The 24,907-nt window shown below is 37.1% G+C and overlaps 2 protein-coding genes and 1 long non-coding RNA gene across 3 annotated transcripts in view; 1 reads left to right on the top strand and 2 right to left on the bottom strand.

The window, feature by feature from the left end:
* The window catches only part of LOC107595593 (spliceosome RNA helicase DDX39B-like), a 9,637-nt gene extending 8,183 nt beyond the window's left edge, over positions 1 to 1,454 (top strand). Inside the window, exons 8-11 of the mRNA XM_016286044.1 lie at positions 211 to 320; positions 421 to 565; positions 665 to 812; positions 1,207 to 1,454. Coding sequence (XP_016141530.1) covers positions 211 to 320; positions 421 to 565; positions 665 to 812; positions 1,207 to 1,223 — 420 coding nt within the window. The 3' untranslated portion in view covers positions 1,224 to 1,454. The remainder of the gene's footprint in view (positions 1 to 210; positions 321 to 420; positions 566 to 664; positions 813 to 1,206) is intronic.
* Positions 1,455 to 3,303: 1,849 nt separating this feature from the next.
* Positions 3,304 to 4,113, bottom strand: LOC107595597 (uncharacterized). The gene is made up of 2 exons (XR_001610279.1): positions 3,715 to 4,113; positions 3,304 to 3,538 (listed from the first exon to the last, which is right to left on the bottom strand). It is a non-coding gene; the product is annotated as an uncharacterized lncRNA (long non-coding RNA).
* Positions 4,114 to 5,390: 1,277 nt separating this feature from the next.
* On the bottom strand, positions 5,391 to 19,026 carry mgat1b (alpha-1,3-mannosyl-glycoprotein 2-beta-N-acetylglucosaminyltransferase b). The gene is made up of 3 exons (XM_016286043.1): positions 18,985 to 19,026; positions 13,802 to 14,715; positions 5,391 to 6,663 (listed from the first exon to the last, which is right to left on the bottom strand). Exons 2-3 carry the CDS (start codon positions 14,672 to 14,674, stop codon positions 5,962 to 5,964), a joined length of 1,575 nt encoding a protein of 524 aa, XP_016141529.1. The 5' UTR covers positions 14,675 to 14,715; positions 18,985 to 19,026; the 3' UTR covers positions 5,391 to 5,961.
* Positions 19,027 to 24,907: the final 5,881 nt, after the last annotated feature.

Raw genomic sequence — 24,907 nt, forward strand, 5'->3', positions numbered from 1 at the left:
TTTTATTTGGGTTTCTGGATGACCTAAAAAAAATTTGGTATTTGGCAATTTTTTTTGCCAAGCACTCCAAAAGATTGATATAAGCTATGGGGGGGAAAAGGTGAATTAAAGGAATTTTTGCACTTGGTTTGAAGTGGCCATTGGGATTTGCTGTTTCATTTGAATGAAGACAGCTGGCTGGTACAGTGTCACAGCTGCTTAGTATTGCAGGTGGTGATCTTCGTGAAGTCCGTGCAGCGTTGTATTGCTCTGGCTCAGTTGCTGGTGGAGCAAAATTTCCCTGCCATTGCCATTCATAGAGCAATGCCTCAAGACGAAAGGTAGAAAACATTACACATTATCCACTTTAATGTTACAGATATGATTGTAGGATTTTTTTAGGTGCTCGTATCACATTTAAGACTCTTATTATTATCTCAGATTAGCTCGATATCAGCAATTCAAGGATTTCCAGAGACGGATCCTGGTGGCCACAAACCTGTTTGGCCGAGGTATGGACATCGAACGAGTCAACATCGCCTTCAACTACGACATGCCTGAAGATTCAGACACATACCTGCACAGGGTCAGTTCAGTTCATGTGATAATGATTTGTCAAACAAAGCCAAGTTATGGGCTGTAAAAGGATTCATCTGAACAGCTTTAACTTTTCTCATTCCTTCAGGTTGCAAGGGCCGGCAGGTTTGGAACGAAAGGTCTGGCCATCACCTTTGTGTCAGATGAGACTGACGCCCGCACTTTGAACGATGTTCAGGACAGGTTTGAGGTGAACATCAGCGAACTTCCAGAGGAGATTGACATCTCGTCATATAGTGAGTGATAATATTTAATCTTTACAGGCTGGTTTTCCATTTAAAAGTAGTTTTAACGGGACAATTCACAAAACAAAAGTCAATTCTCTCATCATTTTATTCACCCTTATTTTAAAAACCTGTTCAACTGCCTTTTTTTCCTGTGAAGATATTTTGAAGAATGTCTAGGTTGCTCTCTTCCATATAATGAAAGTGAATGGGAAGTGGCGCTGTCAAGCTCCAAAATTAAAACATTTGTATGCAGGAGACCTAATGACAGAAATCAAATTTGGGGGTTTTTGTTAATAGAAAATGTCGAAATTGTCCATATTTAGTTAAAATGTTTTGAGGAAATAAGTCCAAACAGTTCTTGTGCACTTACATGATTTTCTCCTTGTGTATCTGTTTCTCCTAGTTGAGCAAACACGATAAAGACGACAGAACACAAAAGGCAGCAGTTTCTTCTGAGGATGCATGGCATTGTAGCATTAGGTAGCAACAGAGAGTTTATATTTCACATAGACTGTTAACAGTGTTAGTGAATACTTAAAATAAACAGCTCATATCACAGTTATCTTATATTGTAGTGGATTTCCTAGAACCTCCTCATTAGTTCAGTTTTGATTTTGCAAGTGTGTATTTTTTGAAAGTAAAAAAAAAAAAAATGCATTGTTCAATGTTAATATTTCCCCTCCCAATAGGATTAATTTGATTGTTTTTGAATTTTGGTTATTTATAATGGCGAGGCATAATTTTTGTTTCTGTTTTGAGAGGAGTTTTCATCATTGGATTATAGTGGACCATACAGTTGATTGCATTGATGTAAAATTGTTGGAAAGTTATTCAATATATTAGCAGTATATGCTGAATGCTTGTTACCAGTGAAGTAGGTATCAACACTATGTATTCAGTGTTTGTTCAGTTGCCAGGCAAATGGCCACTTTGTTTAAACTACTTAATGCTTGTTAAACCAAATAAACTGTTTGTTTCATTTACAGACACTTTGTTTTCAATGATTTAAACATTAGTGTTTTCACACTTAGTCCGTTTTTTAAGATTTCAGAGTGGTTCGTAAGATTTTTGGCTAGTTAACACTCTAAAGCCAAAAGTCAACTTTCCTTCCCCAGTTCTGCAGACTGTACTGATGACAAAAAATATGCTGCGTACTGGAAAGAACAGTTCACTGGACCTCACCATCTGTGCACGAGACAGAGCGGAACACGAAAAATGAAGGACACCTAGGTTTTAATGAATGCAGACCCTCAGAAGTCATTTACACTGTAAAGGCAAAGTGGCATTTATACAGACCGTTTAATGCTGCTCTGAGGTGGCCTGAATGCATTTACACCACTATTTCAACTGTATATTGATACTGGGGGTGATGTGTGTCAGAGAAGGTATGACCTGGCTTTTATGCATCTTTACATTGAATTTTGAGCAGGCGCAGAGCAGTCTTAGCTGTATTTGATTTGTAAACCGGCCCACCTTATAACTACCTTTCAGAGCTGAAAGATAACTTGCATATGTTCTTTTTGATGCAATGGTCAGAAGATAAAATGATTCAAATTCATAACGATCAGTTCACTAATATGACAGGTCTTATTTCATATGGACGGAGAAGATGAAACGGTTAGTTGCTGTGCGTTCAGAGTTGGACGTCCGTCAACTGAACTCATCACTGAATCAGACGTTTCCAATATAGACAGCTTTGTTTCAGTATAATAAGACGACGACCTAGTTTTGTGAAAATCTTTCCAGACTGAGCTGTTGTTGTTTTGAAAACATCTTGGTTTGAGACCAGCTGCTTATTTGGGCCGGTTTTCAGCAGAAGTGCAAAAAGCGTTTCCAGATTCCACTCTGTTGATGGAAAAGGGACTTGAAAGAGGTCTATCAAATTAGCTGTTTTTAACAAGTCATAAAGTGTGAAAGCACACTAGATACGTTCTGAAGTAGTATAACAACTTAATTTCAACTACTACTCATGTCCCTGATCTGATGTGGCAATATGATCAACCAATTAATCAATCTTGCTAGAATAAGATGTTCCAGTATGATTCACCACTGCCTATTTCCCAGGAAAATGAATCCGATTAATGGCTAAAGAAACACAAAATGAATGTCCAATTCATCTAATCAGTAACACACATCTTTTGGCTTTTCAAAAGTTGCTGGAGGTTTTACAAGAACAGGAAAAGAACGTAGTAATGTCAGCAACAGAGAGTCAGAAGACAGGAAGTCAACAGGACACAATAGGAATGAGAAAGGAAATCTGGAGCGTCAGAGATATGTCACAATGGCGCCTGGATCAGTGCTGATGTTGGGGGTTTGTACAAATGATCCCTGGAAGGAAGTCACCGGATAGGATTTCAGCTTTAACAACCAACATGACACAGAAAGAACACGTTTACAAACCTCAAAATGAGTGACCTTAAAAATTCAACAAAGATCTAATGATTCCTAAAAGGATGTTTAAATGGGCAAAAAGACAGAAAAACAGAATATATTGTCAATATCAAATATCAAAATAGTCTGTTTTATTCTCAATGTATTAAAGTTATAAACATGTCAGGCAGTGGTTTCACACTTCTTCATACTGCATATGCATTAATATCAGATCATTTCTCTCCTAAAACTTTAGATACAATACATTTAACTAAAATGTCTCCTCTGGCCTACTGAAATCCATTTATTTCATCCGTAAGAACATAAAAAAAGTGATTTCCATGACCACTGGTTTTGCAACAAACCTACAACATCATTAAGAAGCAATGCGAGCTTGCATTAATATCAGATCATTTCTCTCCCAAAACTTTAGATACAATACATTTAATTAAAATGTCTCCTCCGGCCTACTGAAATCCATTTATTTCATCCGTAAGAACATAAAAAAGTGATTTCCATGACCACTGGTTTTGCAACAAACCTACAACATCTTTAAGAAGCAATGCGAGCTCTCCCGGTCCAGGAAGAGCAGTTAAAACAAAAACAGGTTCAAGTACAGTACTTCAACAGAATGGCACAGAAGAGATGCTGTCCAGAGTTTTGGTATGTCAGTTACACGAGGCTTGAATAATTTCTGGCAAGCTTGAACTTCATAGATTCAACGGTGCTACATAAAAGCCAAATGAACGAGTCTGCGCTTTTATATGAATGCATTGATCAAAATAGATTACAATTCTACACAATCTTCATTTATAAATGATGTCAGGGACTCATAAAACTTGGCGAAAGGGCTTTAAAAGGGCTTTTAACACTCAGATTGGTCTTTAAAAGGCTGAATCTCACTTGTCAAGAAAACTTTTTTTTAGCAAAAAATTAAGCACAATTATAACTATTATTATTAATTATATATATATATATATATAAAATATTACAGCAATATGTCAGGTGTCGCGACGAGCTACAGCCAATGAAAGAGCAAGGCATGGGTTGAGGTCAGATGAAGAAAAACAGCAGCAGAAACACGGCTTTAAGAAAAGTTTGGACACAAGAAATGGAGCTAATTTTTTCATCACACAAACAGCTTGCAGTGCTAATTTCTTCCCGACGTTCATTTTCAAATAAACAACTCCTGTTTCACTTGTTGTTTTGTTTCATTCCAATTCAACTTTACGTGTGTTTTTGTGACAAAACGTGGTTTGGGGACCGTGTAGAGTCATTGGGTGACAGAGTTGTCACCTCGTGTAGTGTGTGACCCTCTGTTGCGGCTCATTTACATAGTGTCGTGTAGTGTGAACTTGTCTTAAAAGATGGCTGACTATTCACCCAACAACCAACTATACTAAATAGACTAGATAGACCAGTGGTTCTCAATTTCAGTCCTGAAGTACCACTGCTCTGCACATTTAGTTTGGGCCTGTTTACACCTGGTCATTTCATACATTTTCACTGATCGGATATCTATCTGATTTGCTACGTTTCCATTTACACTTGGCCACATAAATGTGTCGTCACAAAATGGATATAAATCCGATCTTCAATTCCCGCGCTATATTTAAATTTAACGGAGTTCACGTCAACGTAATCAAAAGATAAGCGCTGCATTTTATTCATTATCAGCTCATTTCAAGATCAAAGCCTGCAATAGGAGAGCGAGCGGTATCAGCACTAGAAAGATAGGTTAGTCACACAACTTACTTCATTCGGCTTGCTGAAGAGATATTCAGCTACTCGTCCGCTGCGATGCGTGTTGCATTAGCATCATAGCTGTCACATCTGACTATAATGTCATATAGCCTATAACACGCTCTCACACGTTTATTATTTTAACGTTTGGGAGGAATACAATTTGCATATGTGGTTTCAACAACCAGATGCATTTACACTGGTCCAGTTTCGTTGGGAATGCAGCCCAGACCACCTCCTGAAGTGGTTTGAGCGATCGTATTTATATCAGTCTCGAATGCGTTTCGGAGGGCATCTCACTTGTCAAGAAAACTTTTTTTTAGCAAAAAATTAAGCACAATTATAACTATTATTATTAATTATATATATATATATATATAAAATATTACAGCAATAATATGTATTAATTATACAGTCATTCCTGTTATAATTAAAATCATCACTGAGAATAATGAAAAAAAAAAAAAAGTCAGATTCCTTACAAAAATGATTTAAGGAAAAAATGAGTTTGCAATGAAAATAATGTTACAAAAATGGTTGGTTTTTCGGCATGTATGCAAATATAATTTCTTCTACTGATTTGAGTAAAATGTGAGTGTTTTCATGAGATTCACCCAAAAGATACTGTGATGGGATAAATGACCTCTTATGTGCCTTTTGGATTGATGTCGACACCAACAGAAAGGTCAGTACGTTCAAATAAGGAAGAAAAAAAAAATCTGATTATTTTTCTCCATGTCAGAATGAGCGATTCTGCATAGGAGCTGTTTGCAGCGTAACTCTATTTTCTCTGAGGGAAGATTGTTGCATGCTTGCTGCACAAATACAACTTTTGTGCTGTTCCCAGCATTTCTGGGTGTTCCTCCATAACAAAACAGCAGTTATTTAATACTCACTCACTCATCTTAGTGTTAACCTTTCCTCAAACTTTCACACCCTGCCTCTGTTTTCTTTGGTTTGAGAGGGCGTTTCTCTCTTCCTGTACTTATAAGAATAGTTGTGAGTTTTCTCTTTCTGGTCTTTTGTGGTTCAAAGCTCATCCTCCTCAGCTCCAGCTGGTGTCATATTTAGTCCAGACCTCAGGGGGAGCCAGATAAATTCTTCGTCCGCGGGAAATAAAGCTGACTACGCCCCTGTAACCGGCACGGGGAACCCCTGACTTCAAGTCGTCCATAACTCCCAAGTTGCGGGCCATCACTTTAAAGCTGTCTCTGCTGGAGTACTCAACTCGAAACGGCCCAGAGCCTTTCAGGCTTCCACCTTGCTGTAGTTCCTCCACCTTCACCAAGGGGGCACTATACACTTCTTTTTCAAAGGTTTCATCGTACTTCTCCCTGACCAAGTAGGACAAGTCCACTTTAGTGAAAGGCACGAATTCAGTATTGAGTTTTATGTAGCGCAGATACTGGTCGAAAAATTGACCCAAACTGACGCCTTTCCGGCCGAACGTTATAGTCCTCGAGATCTCGGGACGAATGCACGAGCGGTCCTTCCGCTGCTCTGGATGCCGCATCCAGTCGTCCCAGAATGCCTTGGGCCATTTGGGCTCCAGCTCTGCCCAGACTTCCTTCAAAAGCATCCATCCAAGCCCGGGAAAGAAATCTGTCCGGTAAAGGAGGTCAGCCTTGCCCGAGTTGACCAACCCATCCCGTCCGTTATCGTTCCAGGCGGAAACGCACCAAAGAGTAGGATCTGATCGCAAGATGGGGTAGAGCGCACGGAAATACTCGAAAAAGTCGGGGGCCACCTACAAGATGAAACAAAAGCAGTTAAAAGACTAAGAAAAACCAATGATAAACAAGAAACTATCTCTGAACAGAAATGGCTAGTTCATTTAAAGTCCTGGTGGTCTAGATGTGTTCAAAGATGGTTAGGTGAACATCTGCTAAGCCAGCTGGCTGTTTTATAACAATGTACAAAACAAAAGTGTGTTTGCACCTTAGGGAATCTCTGTGGTGCTTAACTGTGATGCTCAGTAAAGCTTAACCAATGTTACCATTACAGTTAATCCACTGACCACTTAAATGTGCTATTCTGAGGGAGCAAACTTGGATTACAATGGTCCACAGAATAACGATAAACCAAACTGCCACTACAGACAACATTATTACACCTAATGCCTAGTTCACATTACAGGATTTAACGAGCTCACCGACTGGTCGGGCTGTGATCGGAGGAAAATCAGCGGGTGATCAGCACTCAGCAATCTTTATGTGTGAACAACTCAATGACGCATCAAAGAGGCTCGCTGACACGTCGTCGACGCCTCGCAGACAGCAAACGAATATCTAGCATGCTAAATATCTGGACCGGTCGGCCGACTCGACATCATGTGGTGTCAGGTGTCGCGACGAGCTACAGCCAATGAAAGAGCAAGGCATGGGTTGAGGTCAGATGAAGAAAAACAGCAGCAGAAACACGGCTTTAAGAAAAGTTTGGACACAAGAAATGGAGCTAATTTTTTCATCACACAAACAGCTTGCAGTGCTAATTTCTTCCCGACGTTCATTTTCAAATAAACAACTCCTGTTTCACTTGTTGTTTTGTTTCATTCCAATTCAACTTTACGTGTGTTTTTGTGACAAAACGTGGTTTGGGGACCGTGTAGAGTCATTGGGTGACAGAGTTGTCACCTCGTGTAGTGTGTGACCCTCTGTTGCGGCTCATTTACATAGTGTCGTGTAGTGTGAACTTGTCTTAAAAGATGGCTGACTATTCACCCAACAACCAACTATACTAAATAGACTAGATAGACCAGTGGTTCTCAATTTCAGTCCTGAAGTACCACTGCTCTGCACATTTAGTTTGGGCCTGTTTACACCTGGTCATTTCATACATTTTCACTGATCGGATATCTATCTGATTTGCTACGTTTCCATTTACACTTGGCCACATAAATGTGTCGTCACAAAATGGATATAAATCCGATCTTCAATTCCCGCGCTATATTTAAATTTAACGGAGTTCACGTCAACGTAATCAAAAGATAAGCGCTGCATTTTATTCATTATCAGCTCATTTCAAGATCAAAGCCTGCAATAGGAGAGCGAGCGGTATCAGCACTAGAAAGATAGGTTAGTCACACAACTTACTTCATTCGGCTTGCTGAAGAGATATTCAGCTACTCGTCCGCTGCGATGCGTGTTGCATTAGCATCATAGCTGTCACATCTGACTATAATGTCATATAGCCTATAACACGCTCTCACACGTTTATTATTTTAACGTTTGGGAGGAATACAATTTGCATATGTGGTTTCAACAACCAGATGCATTTACACTGGTCCAGTTTCGTTGGGAATGCAGCCCAGACCACCTCCTGAAGTGGTTTGAGCGATCGGATTTATATTAGTCTCGAACGCGTTTCGGAGGGCATTTACACCTGGTCTTTTCACGATCGGATAGCTATCCGATCAGAAAAAACACATGAAGTGACCAGGTGTAAACAGGCCCTATGTCTCTCTTATTTAACACACCTGATTCAGATCATCAGCTCGTTAGGAGGGAGATCCATGAACTGAACCGAGATGCCCAATCCTGTTCCTGGAAATCTACCTACCTGCAGACTTCAGTTCCAGCCTAGCACCAACCCAGAAGCCTGTAATTATCAAGTGCTACTGAAGAGATTAATTTGCCTTATTTTAACTAGAGATTAATTAATTTAACTTCCAATTTAAGATCTCCAAGAACAGCATTGGGAACCCCTGATCTAGAATGTTTTAGAGCAGGGGAGTCCAATCCTGTTCCTTGAGGGCCGGTGTCCTGCAGAGTTCAGCTCTAACCCCAATTAAACACACCTGACCAGGCTAATCAAGGTCTTACTAGGCACACTAGAAACTTCCAGGCAGGTGTGTTGAAGCAAGTTGGAGGTAAACTCTGCAGGACATTGGCCCTACAGGACTGAGTTTGGACACCGCTGTTTTAGAGCTTTATTTTTTCGTAGCATTGGTGTAGGGGTGTGCGATATAATGTTTTTTGATCGTGGATGATTAATATGTCTCCATGATCTGCTTTTGAAGAAATATAGCAATCTTTATGTGTGAACAACTCAATGACGCATCAAAGAGGCTCGCTGACACGTCGTCGACGCCTCGCAGACAGCAAACGAATATCTAGCATGCTAAATATCTGCCGACTCGACATCATGTGGTGTCAGGTGTCGCGACGAGCTACAGCCAATGAAAGAGCAAGGCATGGGTTGAGGTCAGATGAAGAAAAACAGCAGCAGAAACACGGCTTTAAGAAAAGTTTGGACACAAGAAATGGAGCTAATTTTTTCATCACACAAACAGCTTGCAGTGCTAATTTCTTCCCGACGTTCATTTTCAAATAAACAACTCCTGTTTCACTTGTTGTTTTGTTTCATTCCAATTCAACTTTACGTGTGTTTTTGTGACAAAACGTGGTTTGGGGACCGTGTAGAGTCATTGGGTGACAGAGTTGTCACCTCGTGTAGTGTGTAGCAAGTTGGAGGTAAACTCTGCAGGACATTGGCCCTACAGGACTGAGTTTGGACACCGCTGTTTTAGAGCTTTATTTTTTCGTAGCATTGGTGTAGGGGTGTGCGATATAATGTTTTTTGATCGTGGATGATTAATATGTCTCCATGATCTGCTTTTGAAGAAATATCATAGTATCGTACTACAGCGCCCATTCTGTCAGTTGCAGTTCTGGTGCCTCTGTCTCAATATTTCTGTACAACACGACATACATTCACATCAAATGTTAACTCTGCGGTAGACATTTAATTCTTGCCGGTTAAACATTTAATTCATGTGTTGTTCTGACATGCGCGTTTTTTTGAGCATGTACACCTGTGCTCACACACTAAAAAGCCTGTCAAGTTATCTTTTGCATCTGATTGCACTAATACTGTCAAAAACACACAAGGTTTACATATAAACAGTCGGTTATGTCTAAAGTTCAAGTAAATAGTTGAGAGAAAGATGGATGCGTGCCTGTATATTAGATGTGTGCCAGTCATAAAGCGACAGCAGACTAATTGCAATAAACATACTGCCACTTGCCATTAAAGGGAGAGTTCACCCAAAAATTTAAATTCTGTCATTATTTACTCATTCTCATGTTGTCCCAAACCTGTATTAATTTATTTCTTGTGCTGAACACAAAAGAAGATATTTTGGGTAACCAAACAGTTGCTGGTCCCCATTGACTTTAAAAGTAGAGGGAAAAAATACTATGGAAGTCACTGGGGACCAGCAACTGTGTGGTTACCCACATTCTTTAAAATAACTTTTGTGTTAAACAAAAGAAAGAAACTCGTTGAGGAAACGATGACAGAATTGTCATTTTAGGGTGAACTATTCCTTTAATTTTAATAAAACAACAAAACACAGAGAAAAATCACTCACTGCTCTTGACTGAGGAAATTTAATACAGTTGCTTTAATAAGAATCAATGTATAATTTATGCAGTGAAGTGTACATTATATAGTGTTTCATTTTTATATTTATTAAATTTCTTGAAAGCTACTGCTAAATACACCTACTGCACCTGAAAAATAAAGCACCATTTGTTTTATTTGTATATTGTGTATTTGTAATGTGTAGGCTATCTTTGTTCTTATTTTTTAATAACAATGATAAAATAATGGCAAAGTTTTTCATCTTTGCTCTAAATGTCTGCCATTCTTTTTTATTTTATATTTTGTTACCTTATAAGGCTTTGTTTTTTAAAATGGGGAAATTAGTTTGGCTGTACTGCTCAGACATATCATATGATATTTTTGCCATATTGCCCAGCCCTACAGTGGTGCTTTCCAAGCTATGATATTTTTTGCCAAATTGTGACATTTTTCAGGTTTTTCCCAAAAGGATTAAATTCTTGGAAAAAAAAAACAAGTAGTATGACATAATTTTTTATTATTTATTTCGTGTTAAAATCATTTAATATCTGAAAAAAAAATTAAATTATATATATATATATATATATATATACATATATATATATATGGGATGCACGATATTATCAGACCGATATCGGAATCGGCTTTGAATGTACATATCAGCATCGGCCCGATATGACAAATTATGCAGATATGTCTTGCCGATAAGAGGAATAGGTTAACTCGCATGTGCTCAGGGTGTGCTAGCGATTAGATCATGTCAGCAGTGTGATGTCAGCAAAGTTTTGCCTGAATGGTGATTGGATTCACGGTTTTGGATCGCTGCATTTAATCTGAGAATGCCCGTGCAGAATGACACATTTGGTGTATGATAGAGTAAACAGTAATAGCACTGCATCGGCAGCCTCCCCCGGGTCCTAATGCCCGCTCGGTAAGGAGTTTTAATTCCGTAGGGGGCACTGCTGGCCTACTTTTAATAAAATGAAAGTAAAATACACAAATAACATCTAGACTGTTATTCTGATTAAATAAAGCAGTATCAATGTCATAAAATCATGAGTATGTTTTGATTTAAAGGTCAGAAGCTATAGCTAACATGAATTTAAAAAAAATCACAAACATGACACTTGTAAATTAAATAATTTTATCTATACTGAGCTATGCATTAATGTGTAATATGTTATATTTTTTTAAACAAATTATTAGCTCTAAAAGATTTTCACAATTTTTACAACTCTTTTGCTTTAGACCATCTACAAATGTTAAATCTTAAAATGTTAAGGTTACTACTGCATCTTTCTGGGGGGGAAATGCAGTGATTGATATATAGTTTATTTATAGTTATTTTCAAAGCTTCAATGTACGGTCATTATAAAAGAACTTCATTATTGTTTAATTCTAACAAATAAGTTTTTGTTAAAAACTAACCAAAATTAAAAATTATTTGCTTATAATTTCCTCACAGGAGAGACTTGGTGTTGTTTCCAAACAAAAGGAAATATATCGGTATCGGCTATAGGCCAAAAAGAGTTGAAAAATATTGGATATCGGCAAATATCCAATATCGTGCATTCCTAATATATATACATGTCCGCCAAATCAAAGTCATGTTGTGCAACCAACAAATTTGGTGCAACCAGCATGCTGAATAAAAAAAGGAGTCTTTTTTAAATATCAGATCATTTGACCTTTTTATGACAAGGCAAGGTTAGTTCAGGTTGTGAAATGTCATGTGGCATGATATTTATGATATGAATTCAAGATGAGTAAAAAAATTACCTAAAATATTAAAAAACCTTCTGAAAATAACTAATGTGTACACTCACATGTATTCAAGGTGTAAGGAATATATGGTATTACTTTTTACTTGATGGTTACACCTCAGTCATTCAAATAATTGTTTTCTTGAAAATTATAAAAAACATTTTCAAAACCATTTAAAACATGACATGTATACAAAGAATAGGCTTCTAAAAACTTGTTTTAAACTAGATTTCTCCATATCTCGTTCATAGACACTGTTACTTGTCAATGACTCAGACATCTGAAGGTAACTCCTTTCCCTTGAGCACAGTGGTTTGTTTAAACAAAAACATGTAAATCACCTTTAAAGCACCGGAAAGATAGCCATCAAATCCATCACAGAACATAGTAATGAGTATGCAAAAAACATGTTTGCCTGAATAGCAAAGTTAAACAAGGACCTTGATCCTTTCTTTTAGAGAACTCATGACAACAAGACTGAAGCTTTACCGCTGTCCTATTAATGGGTTTTTTGGTGCATACTTTGTAATCAGTTCACCTGTGAGAATTTCAAAGGAAAGCGTTCAGAAATGAAAATATTCTCTCTGAGCGAGAGACAAGCTCTTATCAAAATTCCTCTCTATGAATTATAAAAGAGGAAAAATGTGGCCTCCTTTGAGATACAGCACTCTCACTATGTGGATCTGGTTAACCTATAAAGGCCCCGATATATTTCAAGCGAAATCGAAGAACGAACTGATGTGACATCATTTCGAACAAAATCCGGCCAAAACGGGAGTTTAAAACGGCTTGCCAAAGCGAACTTTCCAGAAAAGTTTGTTCCAGCTGCATAACACCTTCATAGTGCTATTGGTCCATGACGATTACTTCATAGGAGGTGTGCGCTGAGGCTCCGCCTTTCACGCGTAACTCTTCTCTGGGTTCATTTCGCCTGTCAAGTCCTTGGAGAGCCGCTTTATAGTAGCAAATTAAGTTGGGCTTCTGATGAAATGAGACACTGAAACTTTAATACTGCTGCTTGCTTTTAAGCAATATATTGAATAAAGTGCCATGTAAATACATGTGACATGACTTCATGGGAGTGCTAATTTGCAGATCTCGTGCAAGCATACCCATGTTGCTATGAACAGACTTTTATAAAAAAATATTCTTGCTGTTCTCTCCATTTTTGTTGTGTTTATTTTGTTACTGAGAGGAAAGTGCGCAGCCAGAGCCGATCCTCCCTATATGTGAAATACGCAAGCTGCATAGGGCCCCTGAAACACCAGGGGGCCCCCTTGCTCTCAAAGATGATTTAATTTTAGTTTCGTTTTTGAATTTGGCCAGAGATAATGAAAACATGAATGATCATTTATTTTAATGCGCTGTCGCCCTTTCTACGTAAAAATCAGTCAAATCTTGTAATGTGAATGTCGTACAGTCTAGCTCAAGACTAAAAAAACGAGCTCAAAGTGTACCGAGCCGCGGAAGAGACACTGTTTCTCAAGCACTTTCCGCGAGCGCGATTCAAGACGGAGTGAAACACGGACAAATGCGTTTCATTCATTTGTTCATAACCACTCATACCACCTCCCCAGCGTTGGGATGTTCAATAACAGTATACCGCTGCTCACGTATTTCGAACTTCGTTTTACCCCTAACCAAAGAACGAAAAGGAACTTCATTTTGAGTATCGGGTTCCTAATGATGCTCAAATGCAGGACAAATATGACGACAGTGAATACCATTCATAAATGAAAACATGTTCATGATCTTACCTCCAGGTCATCCTCCACAATGACCACTGTGGAGTAAGGAAAAACATTGAACACTTGGTTCAGGGCCCAACGGTAGTGCCTGGTGATCTTGTAGTAACCCTGGAACTTCCTGTGATCGGGTCGCACTGGAATGTCCGCGAGATCCGGTTGGCTAATGTGGGTTATCTGACTGCCATAGGAGCCAATCACCCTTGCAGTATCTGCGTGGCCACAGTCCTGGCTGACAATTATTGGGTAAAGCTCAGCAGAAGGGCGGTACTGTATCAGTTTATCCAAACTTCTCTTCACTGTTACTCTGTCACAGGCAATGACGAGAATTGGGATAATGATTTGAGGGCTTGGCTTTGTACGGCCTACTTCATTTTCTACTGTTTTCTTGTTCTCTTGTTTCGGTTCCTGCTCTTTCATAACCAGCTGAGGTGATGTAACCATTAGAACTTCTTGTTTCTCCATAACAGTTTTTGTATCATCTACGGTTTTATGACTTGGAGGTACTGCAGGAATCTGCAGAGGTTTTTTAAACTCCTCAGTGTTCTTTTCGTTTTTTGTGTCCTCGGATTCCCTCTTTCCCAGTTCTTTCCACTGTTCCCATAGTTCCCTGTGACTCTGTATCTGTTTGAGAAGCTTCTTCTGAGTCTCCAGTTCTGATTCTACTTCTTCGGCCAATCTGATCACTTCGCCGGCCAATCCATTAGCTCCACCCACTTTTGCTTTTCCGCCTCCCCACTCCTCTCCAGCCCCTGGTTCAGCTCCGCCTCCCTCAGCAAGTCGGCCAATGGGAGGCCTTCCCCATAAGAAGAGGAGGAGCAAGGCATTCCAGGCGACAAATAGAAATGCTCCACACAGAATAAGAGATCCTTTCTTGCGAACCATGGCCCAGTGACACCACAAGAGGGACTGCAGTGAGGAAAATGCTAGAAATAGGAGAAAAGGAAGATGTAAATTTAGAGAAACGGATAAAATTAAATAAATTTTCAATCACAGACAAGAGTGAGTTAGAGAACAGATAGTAAAAACTATCCAAATATGATATTTAAATTTTAAAAAATGTCTGCCTCATGATGCATGTCTTTTTGCTATGAAATATTTACTGATGTTGATAAAGTAATGGCAAGAGTAACGTATCATTAAAGGGGTCATATGATGCGATTTCAAGTTTTCCTTTCTCTTTGGAGTGTTACAAGCTGATTGTGCATAGATAAGATCCCTGAAGTTGCAAAGACTAAAGTCTCAAAACCAAAGAGATATTCTTTATCAAAGTTAAGACTCTGCCACACCCCCCTAAAATGGCTCATTCTAACACGCCCCCACATATCTACCTCACTATGTGGAAATATTAGCATAATGCTACACAAAATAATGATCTTTAAAAAAGCATCATATGACCCCTTTAAATGATCATTTGGTATATTTAAGGAACTTATGTTTACTTAACATTGTATACATTATTTACAGAAAAATCATGTTGAAAATTTGTATATCAAATGGGATAAAGCAGGTAGGCTAAATTAATTTAAAAAAAATTAATTACTAAGAAATATTTACTTATTTGATACTTATTCGTATTTTCTATTGTTATTGAGAAGTGAGATTTTAATAATGTTCTTGTCTTTATATTTTTATTTCATTTATATTATTACTCAATGTGTAATATATATATATAATATAATTTATATATAATATAAATATGTGGATGTGTATATATATATATATGATTTGTTTATAAGCAGGTTTTATCATTTGTTGCCACCTTTGTTTGACTACCAAATTTATCAAAATCAGGTTTGAATTAATACATTAATACAAATGTTTATAAGATTGTAAATGCAATGAAAAATACATTTTTAATACATTTAGATGAATAAATTAAAGCCTGGTGCATCAAACATAATATACAAAAACATTTTTTGTCTGAAGGTTCAATACACTTGATTTGAAAATATCTTTTTTCAAAATATTAATAATTATTATTAAATTATAATTATATTTTTATATATAAATTTTTTCTGACTATTACTTATATGTCAAGATTTACAGTGTCAGTGTTAACCCTGCCTAAGGTCCATTACCGATGGAATACACAACAATAGATGTAAGTAATGTATAAGCAAGCATTTCTGTCATTTTAACAGAAGTGGAGAGTTTGTCTTAAAAACTGCTGACTGCAGTTATGATGAATCACTTATTGCAGCCAGTTACCCACAAGTCATCCTCAATCTCTTGTAACGGCTCTAACTACATTTATCACTGCACATCTTGTCTTTACATTCACGTCTCGTCGTAGTGTGGTTTGGATGGGAAATACTGGGCTATGGAAAGACGTTTATCACAGTATGATTGCCCTTATATCTTTTATTCACGGTTGGCCTCGCCTATATTTCATCTGTACTACGGCTGCCTTCATCTCAAACACAAATTAGAGAATTTCATTCACCCCACTCCACAGGAGGGCTTTAGGACGTACAAACTTCCCAGCATGCTTGAAAACCATGCAAACCCAGCTCTTGGCAGGCTGAGGGCACTCCAGAGTAATTAAAACTGACAGTTTGATCAGACCGCCGTGCACCATCATTACAAAAGTGTACTCTGTAATTACCATGATAGTCAATGGTGATTTTTTTTTAAACAGTCGGATGAGCTGAACCAAAAATCACCGCTACGATATCAGTTTTGGATCCCAATTAGCTGATGTGTTTCATGACCCCACATGTCTTTGGATGGCAGGGCAGGCAACTAACAAGGGCTAGTCTAGCCAACATAGTTTGTATACCAGACCGGAGTTTCCTTCTAAATGAGGCCTACAATTCCCAAGAGTGAAATTCAGAAAGATTCGGTCTCTGATGTCAGTTGCACCATCGTGCCAAGTGTGTTGTTATGCTACCATGTGGCGTGGCCAATGAACAGAAGTCTGTCACTTACAAAAGAAGAGTCTCAGCGTGCTAATAGTCTGGCAGAACTGAACATCCATCCTCCCTAAAACAGAAACGTGGCATTGCCCCGTGGTTCCTGTGTGGATTTACGAGGTCATAAATATTATTTGAGTAAGCACTTTTTCATTAGACACAAAACCCATGGCACTCACGAAGAATGGAGGGAATTATGCAGGCACTATCCACACAAGAAAACAGTATTATCCAGGTGGACTCCAGCATTTAATGTGTAACACCAAACATCCCACGCTGCTGCTGAAATTGAGAAAGACTGACAGACTGACAGTATTGATCCCTGAGAGGAAATTCTAGTTGCAAAGTTCACATGGAGTCTAGTAATTTAATTACTAACTGTAATTTCTACTAGCGGACAACTGTTATGGGTTTTTCACTGGCCAATACTCATGCCAGTGTGTTAAACGCAGAATGGCTGATTGTTGATATACAATACTGTTCAAAAGTTTGGGGGTTCTTATCATTTTTACTATAATGTTTTTGAAAGAAGTCTCTTATGCTCACCAAGACTGCATTTGTTTGATCAAAAATACAGAAAAAAGATTAATAATGTGAAATATTATTACAATTTAAAATAAGTGTTTTCTAAACGAATATATTTTAAAATGTAATTTATTTCTGTGATCAAAGCTGAGTTTTCAGCATCATTACTCCAGTCTTCAGTGTCACATGATCCTTCAGAAATCATTCTGATATGCTGATTTGCTGCTTAAGAAACATTTCTTCTTATTATCAATTGATCCATTCAATGTTGATCAGTTCAATGCATCCTTGCTGAATAAAAGTGTTACCCCAAGTTTCTAAAGTGTATGTACATAGATATAAAATGTAAAGATAGCATATGAAATGTACACAAAATCACAAATTAGCATTTATTTTACACAACATAATTATTAAAGTCTATACTTGTTACATTACAATTCAAATATTTTTTACTAAAATAAATGTACTCTATACGGAACGCAGTTTTGTCCCGTATTTAAGGCATATGCCGTATATAATAATATAATATATTAATATAATACACTCTAAAAAATGCTTGGTTGTTTCAACCCAACTTTGGGTCAAATATGGACTAACCCAACTTTTGGGTTAAAACTTTAATAAAAAAATTTAACCAAACAGCTGGGTTAGTCCATATTTGACCCAACGTTGGGTTGAAACAACCCAGCATTTTTTTAGAGTGTATTATATTAATATATTATATTTATTATACCGGTAGTATATTATATTTTATTCATGACATCATGGGGTAAGACTAGTCAACAGCTTATTTTTTATATACTGCTGAATTGATAAAAATGACAGCTATGTGGTTAAACTAAAGAAACAAGGTTAAAAAAATTTTAACCATCTGCATCTAAAAGAACTGAAGCACAATCTTTCCACAGGAAATCTACCACTAAAAACCACCCGCTCTCCTTTCTCACACTAGTCAGAACTACTGTTTAGCTAGTGAAAAAACACTTTGCAAAGACAAAGTCCATTCATTGTTTGTGACAGACACAGAGTCGCACACAAAAGTCAATACGGGATCATAAGACCGCTCGTCATTCTGTGCAGACCACACATGTAACACTGCCAGCAATGATTCAACCTTAAACACGTTTCCATTTCATACACAATCAGTGCTAAAGGGTTAAACGACACTAGGAAACAGCCAGAGAGTGTGTGTGTGACGATGTGACAACAGACATCAAAAGACCACCTAATAAAGTGCCTTGCACAGGAAAGGTGTCTGCTGTGCCATTAAGAACCTCAGTAATCTTCTGGCTGCAACTAACTAATCTCCACTTAACCCTGTTAGACATCTAAGTGCTCCTCACTCACAAATCTACAATCAGCAGGACAGACGGAAACCATTTAGTCTCATCATGCTTTTTCTTGAGGACTAAACAAGACACAAAAACAAGGTCCCAGTTGCGCCTGCACACATGCTTTAAAGCATAAAGTTTCATCAAAAACACCTGGAATCAAAGGTGTCCACTAGACAAGCCTTTTTAAACAAGCAAAACACAAGACTGTACATGCAAAGATCTGTAAAACATAAAAAGAAAGAGCGTGCCGAATGAGCAATAGGGTAAAACATTATATATACAAAAAAAGCAAGAGATCATGAAGTTCCAAGACCACAGTCCAAGAAGAACACATCAACCACAAAGTGAAACAAGACACCCAAAAGTTGCTTGTTTGGTAGTGGATCGTGTGGAGCTGTTAAGAGGTACTGTTAAGCTTTACCTGGACACAGAGCAGACTATGTTTCCACGTCTCTCCCCCAAATATTCACAAGGAGCTGATCAGCAAGAAACAGATGAACCAAAGGGGAGGGGAGGAGAACGGAAAGGGGAGGGAAGTACTGTGCCCATGCAAAGAGCCAACGCTGCCAATTAATGCTCCAAAGTACTTTTAACACCCTCCTTCACACGCATTAACACGTGCGACACCCTGAAAGGTTCATTCACTCCTTTATAAAGATGGAAGTTCAGTTGTTTTACATTCTCAACATGAAATGTAGGAACACATGTTTAGAAATGTTAGGTTAAAGTGAAGAATTACAAGTACATTTTTCCTACAAACATGCACCATGGGAACCATAATTATTGTCATAGCATTGCTACAGTTATGGTCACTGAAATAAAATGACAGGTTTCAGAAACTTCTTAAACTGTTTGCAGCAGATCCCATATTCATTTATTATGATTATACAGTGGGTACGGAAAGTATTCAGACCCCCTTAAATTTTTCGCTCTTTGTTATATTGCAGCCATTTGCTAAAATCATTTAAGTTAATTTTTTTTCCTCATTAATGTACACACAGCACCCCATATTGACAGAAAAACACAGAATTGTTGACATTTTTGCAGATTTATTAAAAAAGAAAAACTGAAATATCACATGGTCCTAAGTATTCAGACCCTTTGCTCAGTATTTAGTAGAAGCACCCTTTTGATCGAATACAGCCATGAGTCTTTTTGGGAAAGACCCAACAAGTACACTAATATATATCGTGTAAAAAAAAAAAGATTGTTCGACATTGTAAATAAAACAAAGACTTTTTTTTCAATGCCAAAATTTCAGGTTTAATTCAATGCGTTACTTACTGATTCTTTGTTTTTATTAAATTTACTAGCAATTACTGAGTGAAGACTGTTTCTACCGCAGTTTTTTTGTCAGTGTTATTTAAGTATTATTTTTAGACTATTATTTTATTTATGAATATTTTGAAGTAGCTTTTATTTTTATATTTTCAGTTTTCATTTTTAGCTGTTTTGTCTGTTTTGTGCATTTGTGTTAGTTTGTGTTTTTTAAAAATATTTATATTTAGTTTATTTTATTTTTGCAATTAGTTTTATTTAATATTTATGGGGTGTTTAGTTTTATTTAAATGAGTTTTAATCATTTTTAGTACTTCAAATTAAATTTATTTCAATTAGTTAGCACATTTTCATCTACATTTTTTAAAAGGTTTTCCATTTTACTTTGTTCCAGCATTATTTCAACTAAAAATAATATTTGTAATGGTTTTAAATTTTATAAAGCAATAAAAACACTGGTTCTGGTCCTTGAATTGGCGTTCCAAATGTGCCTGTACTGGGACATTTCACTGACAAAAATATATTTTATACTCATTACTATAAAAAATTTTAATTCACGTTTAACATAACACACTGTATTATACATATTAGTTTCTAAATAATTATGTATGACATGGTTAACTACAACTTTTTTTTTTTGCCATTTCTCAAATTACAAATAGAAAATCTAAATAAATTAACCCTTGTATTAGATTAGAAATCTCATTCAAGGATAATATCGACCCTAAATGGATCCCTGGCACATGCGTGTTCATTCCTCTGCTTGTAAACAAGGCGCAGCCATGCGTGTTCAATCCTCTGCTTGTAAACAAGGCGCAGCCATGCGTGCTCATTCCTCTGCTTGTAAACAAGGCGCAGCCATGCGTGTTCATTCCTCTGCTTGTAAACAAGGCGCAGCCATGCGTGTTCATTCCTCTGTCGTAAAATTACAGTTGAACCACTGATGTCACATGTTTCTGGGCCTGGGAACATTTCAGTTGCATTGCGGTCTATGCAGGGGCAGAAAGCTCTCGGATTTCATCAAAAACATCTTAATTTGTGTTCCGAAGACGAACGAATTTGGACATGAGGGGTGAACTAACCCTTTATTACTACATGAATATGAATGAATAAACAGGAGAACATGAATAAGAACATGTGACTATAAACAGTAGCTATACATAATGCACTCATACACTATGTACTTATGCACGACTCAACCATGTATAGTATGAATTAAGGTTATTTTGTCAGCATTTTAACTTACCTCACCATAAGGCACTGTAGTTAAGTTACATTTCTGAATTATAAACTGGTGTTTTAATGTGATATTACTGGTTTAGTTTATCATATTATATGATAGGGACAGTGTACCAAATCTTCTCTAATAAGAACCAGAAAATGCTTTTCATCGCATTATAATCAGATATAACTTTCCACCTGTAGTCACTAATGGCCAACAAACTCTCTGTTTAGTCTGTTTTTAGGAAGGCTACAACTTTGGCGTTCAACATATTGTTTCAGAAATGCAAACAATTAAATACTGAAATTTAAACTTCATTTGGTTGGTTTTATGTTGTTAAAGTTAACTTCATGAAAATAAATATGACTGTTTGTAAAAGGAAATTAAATTAGTTTTTAAATGTTTATTTATAATATGCTGTTATAGATTGCTAGTATCAAGACAAGTGATTATAATGGGAAATATACTTAACTACAAGAATTAAAGTGTGACAAACTGCTAAATATTCTATATGATGATTTACCTGCTGGCTTGCTGGATCTTTGAATTCATGTTTGCAATGTTGAACTGCCTTTAGCAGCCTCCCTTCGCTCTTTCTCTCTCTGTCTCCGTCTTCTTTTTTGTGAAGGCAATTTTTTTTTGTCTACAAAGTGTGCCAACTACAGCGAATTGTGTGTTATTTATGTTAGATCTGATCGGGTATAATAATTTGATCTGACATTCTAATTCGAAGAACGTGGATATTTTGTTGTAATCACTTTTAATCACTTTACCAACAGAAATACAAAGGGAGAGGGGCACCTCAGTCGATGAGGGCAAAGGGGCAGTGGCTCTAGCCACCGGGCCCCCCCCTGTGCACGGCCCTGGCCACCTGCAGGATCCTTGCATGCGATAGCCTAGTAGCAGGGACAACTTCTTAATGTTTAGAGACGTGACGTAATGACGCAGTGCCATGCTCGGATTTCCCGCGAAAACCTACCCGTACCACTCAAATTAGAAAACATTATTATAAGCTAACCGTTGTGAATCGGGCTAAAGCAAGGCGATAGTTTTGAACACTGGCTGGTTATGTACTTGCTCAAATATTGATTTCGGATTGATTTATTTTTCCAAAAAAAAAAGTTACGAACTGCAGCTTTAAGTGTTTATTTTACCGAACCGCTGTGATTTCTAAAATTCATTCTAAACGGCCTCTTTTGAAAGTGTTTATATTTATTTTCTAGAATTTTATATGATGCAAACAAGGAACACTAAAGGAAATGAAGAAAGAAAATAATTCACCAAATGTGTTATTATTTGGTAAATAATTTATTTTACATCTATATTACATTCAAACCAACTTCATAAATATACACTAGCTTTTTCTTCTTCTTCGATAAAGCAGTGTCTCATTGTCTGCTTCAAGGTATCCTTATCAGATTTACACAAAGAAAACAAAGTACTCTTTTCCACTGGTTATTGGTTGGATTTAATATTTGGGACAGTGTGTCCATTAGACTTCTTTCCTTGTATCTTCCAAAGCCAAAAGTTGGTCCTCGATGTTCTTCAGTTCCTGCTCCATAGCTGCAATCTGTTATTTCAGAACACAATAAATGCATGCAAGCTCCTTCAGCTGCTGAAATATATTACTCTATTGACAAGGATGAAGCTTTCTCACGGGATATACAGAACGAATAATATGCAGTGCATGCATAAACATTTCAATCCACATAAATACATGTGGTTAATCTCCAGTTGAACTTTAATAACACAAAATAAATGAGGTTTTCTATTGAAAATGGAATTACAACAGTGTATGAAAACATTGTGCAATGAGGCATGCCAGTACGCTTCTCCGAAGACGAACGAATTTGGACATGAGGGGTGAACTAACCCTTTATTACTACATGAATATGAATGAATAAACAGGAGAACATGAATAAGAACATGTGACTATAAACAGTAGCTATACATAATGCACTCATACACTATGTACTTATGCACGACTCAACCATGTATAGTATGAATTAAGGTTATTTTGTCAGCATTTTAACTTACCTCACCATAAGGCACTGTAGTTAAGTTACATTTCTGAATTATAAACTGGTGTTTTAATGTGATATTACTGGTTTAGTTTATCATATTATATGATAGGGACAGTGTACCAAATCTTCTCTAATAAGAACCAGAAAATGCTTTTCATCGCATTATAATCGGATATAACTTTCCACCTGTAGTCACTAATGGCCAACAAACTCTGTTTAGTCTGTTTTTAGGAAGGCTACAACTTTGGAGTTCAACATATTGTTTCAGAAATGCAAACAATTAAATACTGAAATTTAAACTTCATTTGGTTGGTTTTATGTTGTTAAAGTTAACTTCATGAAAATAAATATGACTGTTTGTAAAAGGAAATTAAATTAGTTTTTAAATGTTTATTTATAATATGCTGTTATAGATTGCTAGTATCAAGACAAGTGATTATAATGGGAAATATACTTAACTACAAGAATTAAAGTGTGACAAACTGATAAATATTCTATATGATGATTTACCTGCTGGCTTGCTGGATCTTTGAATTCATGTTTGCAATGTTGAACTGCCTTTAGCAGCCTCCCTTCGCTCTTTCTCTCTCTGTCTCCGTCTTCTTTTTTGTGAAGGCAATTTTTTTTTGTCTACAAAGTATGCCAACTACAGCGAATTGTGTGTTATTTATGTTAGATCTGATCGGGTATAATAATTTGATCTGACATTCTAATTCGAAGAACGTGGATATTTTGTTGTAATCACTTTTAATCACTTTACCAACAGAAATACAAAGGGAGAGGGGCACCTCAGTCGATGAGGGCAAAGGGGCAGTGGCTCTAGCCACCGGGCCCCCCCCTGTGCACGGCCCTGGCCACCTGCAGGATCCTTGCATGCGATAGCCTAGTAGCAGGGACAACTTCTTAATGTTTAGAGACGTGACGTAATGACGCAGTGCCATGCTCGGATTTCCCGCGAAAACCTACCCGTACCACTCAAATTAGAAAACATTATTATAAGCTAACCGTTGTGAATCGGGCTAAAGCAAGGCGATAGTTTTGAACACTGGCTGGTTATGTACTTGCTCAAATATTGATTTCGGATTGATTTATTTTTCCAAAAAAAAAAGTTACGAACTGCAGCTTTAAGTGTTTATTTTACCGAACCGCTGTGATTTCTAAAATTCATTCTAAACGGCCTCTTTTGAAAGTGTTTATATTTATTTTCTAGAATTTTATATGATGCAAACAAGGAACACTAAAGGAAATGAAGAAAGAAAATAATTCACCAAATGTGTTATTATTTGGTAAATAATTTATTTTACATCTATATTACATTCAAACCAACTTCATAAATATACACTAGCTTTTTCTTCTTCTTCGATAAAGCAGTGTCTCATTGTCTGCTTCAAGGTATCCTTATCAGATTTACACAAAGAAAACAAAGTACTCTTTTCCACTGGTTATTGGTTGGATTTAATATTTGGGACAGTGTGTCCATTAGACTTCTTTCCTTGTATCTTCCAAAGCCAAAAGTTGGTCCTCGATGTTCTTCAGTTCCTGCTCCATAGCTGCAATCTGTTATTTCAGAACACAATAAATGCATGCAAGCTCCTTCAGCTGCTGAAATATATTACTCTATTGACAAGGATGAAGCTTTCTCACGGGATATACAGAACGAATAATATGCAGTGCATGCATAAACATTTCAATCCACATAAATACATGTGGTTAATCTCCAGTTGAACTTTAATAACACAAAATAAATGAGGTTTTCTATTGAAAATGGAATTACAACAGTGTATGAAAACATTGTGCAATGAGGCATGCCAGTACGCTTC

This window comes from Sinocyclocheilus grahami, unplaced genomic scaffold (genome assembly GCF_001515645.1).
Source record: "Sinocyclocheilus grahami isolate Dianchi unplaced genomic scaffold, SAMN03320097.WGS_v1.1 scaffold205.1, whole genome shotgun sequence".
NCBI classification, from domain to species: domain Eukaryota; kingdom Metazoa; phylum Chordata; class Actinopteri; order Cypriniformes; family Cyprinidae; genus Sinocyclocheilus; species Sinocyclocheilus grahami.

Bases quoted from the DNA above. Each gene is read 5' to 3' on its own strand.
- mgat1b (XM_016286043.1), bottom strand. From the start codon at position 14,674: ATGGTTCGCAAGAAAGGATCTCTTATTCTGTGTGGAGCATTTCTATTT. The intron at 6,664-13,801 runs GTAAGATCATGA...TTCATCTTGTAG, and splicing joins TTGTGGAGGATGACCTGGAG to GTGGCCCCCGACTTTTTCGA.